General features: G+C 39.0%; 1 protein-coding gene across 2 annotated transcripts; it reads right to left on the bottom strand.

Moving 5' to 3' along the window:
• Window positions 1–420: 420 nt before the first annotated feature.
• On the bottom strand, window positions 421–3,217 carry LOC114140840 (ladderlectin-like). Of its 2 annotated transcripts, XM_028011095.1 has the most exons (7): window positions 2,990–3,208; window positions 2,825–2,890; window positions 2,634–2,652; window positions 1,875–1,969; window positions 1,530–1,664; window positions 893–1,004; window positions 421–640 (listed from the first exon to the last, which is right to left on the bottom strand). In XM_028011095.1, the coding sequence occupies exons 2-7, from the start codon at window positions 2,888–2,890 to the stop codon at window positions 573–575; spliced, it is 495 nt and encodes a 164-aa protein (XP_027866896.1). In that variant the 5' UTR covers window positions 2,990–3,208; the 3' UTR covers window positions 421–572. The 2 variants fall into 2 exon arrangements, with proteins under 2 accessions (XP_027866896.1, XP_027866897.1); XM_028011096.1 differs by lacking the exon at window positions 421–640 and having other exon boundaries at window positions 893–1,000; window positions 2,990–3,217.
• Between the last annotated feature and the right edge of the window lie 269 nt (window positions 3,218–3,486).

Here is a 3,486-nt window from a genome sequence, read left to right as displayed (position 1 = left end):
TACCATGGTAGAAAGTTGATTCTCCGTCTGCTGAAAAATGTCTGTATTCATGTGTTTTGGATCATCATCCTGCTGTCAGACCTAATAACGACCCAACTGCAGTATTCTGGTTGGGTCAACAGATTTTTAACTAAAGATGCTCTGGTGTTTCAGAGGTTTATGATGACAAACATTTTTACAAGGTTTCATTAGGTGTAAAATATTTCTGACATTAGTGAATTTGTTCAAAACAGGTGGTACAGAGTTTATGAAAACTGTTCATATTTCATAGATTGTTATTACTATACTGATGCACTGATATTCTGATGATTTTCAGCATAAAGTTATAGCTGAGATTTAGAACTATTACCAATTAATTTATAAGTTGCTGCTTAATTGGAATTGTGACATATTTTAAATCCTATAATTAAATCAATCTGATTTCAGAGAAAGAAAACATTTATTTAAGTGATCAAATGAAGTGAAATCAGATTCTTCCAGCAGTGATGTCATCGAGGCTTGACATCCAGGTGGAAGTGACATCACCAGCAGGAAAGCCATATGGACATTTCAGATTAAAAGGCATGAGAAGGTTACAGGGGTCTGGCACAGATGAAGGGAAGCTGCATCACACAATCAGCATCACCCACAAACTCTTTATCTGTAAAGAGACAAACAGACAGATCCTGACTGCAAACCTTTGACAAAGACTTGGACATGATTTGATCAGTTACAGAAAGCATGCAGGGCAGATGAAGTGTCTTGCCCAAAAACACAACAGACATGAATGGAGTGGGGGTTCGAACCAGGAACCCACCGATTACAGGACAAACTCCTACTTACTAAGCCACCAGATACATACATTAATACAAAATTATTAAATTACAAGTTTTGTATCTCCAGTAATAAATACCATTTAAGTTGATGTTCATGCAGTGTTCGACTCCACCATCATTCTTTGGACGTTCGGGCCTCCAGTTAGTAAACACAAACTTGGAACCGTCACTCCAAAACCACTTGCCTTCCTGAAAGAACATTTAGTTTTAAGTTCCTATGCAAACAAATCACACAGAACCAACATAGACTTCTGTCACTCATTATAGAAAACATGAACTGTGTTTGGATCGTTTCTATTTAAAACCCTCAGCTGGTCAGAGCAGCCGGTGGAAAACAGAGGCAGGTTCTGGTTCTGTTGGAGGTCTCTTCTCATTCCTCTCCACTGTTGCCACATGCTTCCTCAGCATGAGGGAGTTTAGCATAGTCAGTTATTCAATACAACTAACTGGGTTTCCTGAGATAACTGTTGACCAATTGATATTCTAATCTGCAATTAACTGCATCGTGTTATAACCAGGATCAACTGGAATGTATTTGACTGAACTGACCACTTTATTAGGAACACCTGTTCAATTCAATTCAGTTTATTTATATAACAACAATTCACAACAAAGGTCGTCTCAAAGCATTTACAAAAAGTGCCATGAGAAATGCATCTTGACATAGAAAGTCATCAACCAAACAGAGTTATTTATATGTTTTTAAATTCTCACCTGTGTTGTATCATGACCTCCAACCCAAGTTGATGAGTGTTTTCCAGTTCTAAGGTGAATAACCTGTCTCATGAAGTTGTACTCCCTTGTACTGTGGTATGAGGCCAGATGTGAATCCAGTTGGAGGCAATGTTGCTGAAAAAGGCAAGACAGGTTTAAACTTTCCTCTGTGCAGTGAGACAGTTGGTGCAGCTGAATATCGACCTTTAGAAATTATGGTTCTATTTGTTTAACGGAAATCAGTTTCTATAACTTTGTTGTTGGTGAATCTTATTATCTTATATCAATAAATGTACATTTCTTTTGAATGTAGGAAATCTGCTGTGACCATCACATCTGTTGTACCTCTGCATCAGCCCAGGACTTTGAAATATTCAGTACCCTGAAACACCGACGGTTGAACCACCTCCAGCCTAAAGGGCAGTCAAGTGCTGTGGGAGCTGGGAAATATGAAGAGAGAAAGTAAATACATAGATCTGATAACCAGCATAATTTTTTTTTTTTAATTGCCCCGCAAGGGGTCTTTTTTGTGGGCTCTAGTGTCCCTTTTTCAAAGTAGGCTGACAGGAAAGGGGGAAGACATGCGGTACACGTCGTCGGGTCCGGGAGTCGAACCCGCGACAGCCGCATCGAGGCCACGTCGCCTCTGAATGTGGGTCGCGCTAACCCCGCCGCCACCACGGCACGCCCAAATCAGCATCATTTTAACACCGAACACAGTCCAGAAGTTCAGCTGCATCAAAGATTATGGTAAAAATACATTAAAGTTATGAGAAAATATATTTACATAATAAAAACTCTGAAATGACACATTTATTGGTTCTGATTCAAATATTTTATTAAGAAAATAATTTGCCTTAGCATTTCTAGCTGCCTTCTGTAAAAACTACTAGGACCTATCCACCTTGTGGGATGGGATGTTTCTATACAATATGCACTGACTAAACAATTTATTAATTTATGTTATACAGAAATTAAGTCCAGTACTTTTGCTGACAGGATGACCTATTAAAGCAAAAGTTTTCTATCTTTTTAAAGAATTTCTTACAAAGTAATTGTCGTTTTTTAGATTATAGAAACTCCAACAATAAAAGAAGAACGTACCTCTCAGTCGACATCCGGCCTGTGGATGGAAAAACCCAAAGTTTTAGGACAAAATTCCCAACAAAACAAAGTTTCCTCATTGAACTTCGACCAAATGATGGCTCAGATTGCTCCATCTGATCTACGTCAGTCAGCCAAAGCTCACAACAGGGACATACCAGTCATTGTTTTAAGTCCTTCTCCATACTTACATCAGCTCCATCCCAGAGTCCAAAGCTCAGACCAAGAAGCAGAGTGAAGACAAGACCGGCAGCCATCTGTAGAAAGAATCGTTAGGAAAGTTCATAATTAGTGTCACAAATCAACTCAATCATGACATAAAGCATCATGATGAGCAGTAGGACTTTAAATGTCACCTTGTTTTGATGGTTAGTTGAAGAGTCTGTTCCAGCAGCAGTTTCTGGTCACAGGATGTCTCAGAGATGGAAACACAGACTTTATATACCTTCAGTTTGTTTGTCTGTGAAGTGGAAATCTTTGAGTAAGTCACTGTCTGTTCTCGTTTTTGTCACTTTTTTACAAAGTGTTCAAGTTGTTGCAGAATCTTCCAGGATTCGGCCAAGGACGTTTTCCTGGTAGCGTGAAGAGTTACTTACCATAAGAACTGATTAGAACCGGACCAAACCGGCTGATGTTGCCACTTCTGCTTCTCTGTCCAGAACAGTGTTCTTGTATGGAATGTACTCTCTGATGACAGAAGTGTATTAAAAATGGACGTATCTGTGAGATGCTGCTCTGCTTTTCCAGACTCTGTTGGATTCAAAGTCCTTTGACTGCCTTCAAATAAAACACTTGAAAGATAAAGTTGAAACTTTATCAATTCTTGAGTGGTTTCTCTAGCTGTGTGATAAGA

Source organism: Xiphophorus couchianus, chromosome 24 (assembly GCF_001444195.1).
Source record: "Xiphophorus couchianus chromosome 24, X_couchianus-1.0, whole genome shotgun sequence".
Taxonomy (NCBI): domain Eukaryota; kingdom Metazoa; phylum Chordata; class Actinopteri; order Cyprinodontiformes; family Poeciliidae; genus Xiphophorus; species Xiphophorus couchianus.
Note: the sequence above shows the minus strand (reverse complement) of the source record. Positions and strands in the feature narration are given on the sequence as shown.

Excerpts from the sequence above, each read along its gene's own strand:
- LOC114140840 (XM_028011095.1), bottom strand. The coding sequence starts at position 2,890 with ATGGCTGCCGGTCTTGTCTTCACTCTGCTTCTTGGTCTGAGCTTTGGA. Across the intron at positions 1,665-1,874 it reads AGTCCTGGGCTGATGCAGAG|CAACATTGCCTCCAACTGGA; the intron begins GTACAACAGATG and ends TGCCTTTTTCAG. Across the intron at positions 641-892 it reads CATGAACATCAACTTAAATG|ATAAAGAGTTTGTGGGTGAT; the intron begins GTATTTATTACT and ends GTCTCTTTACAG.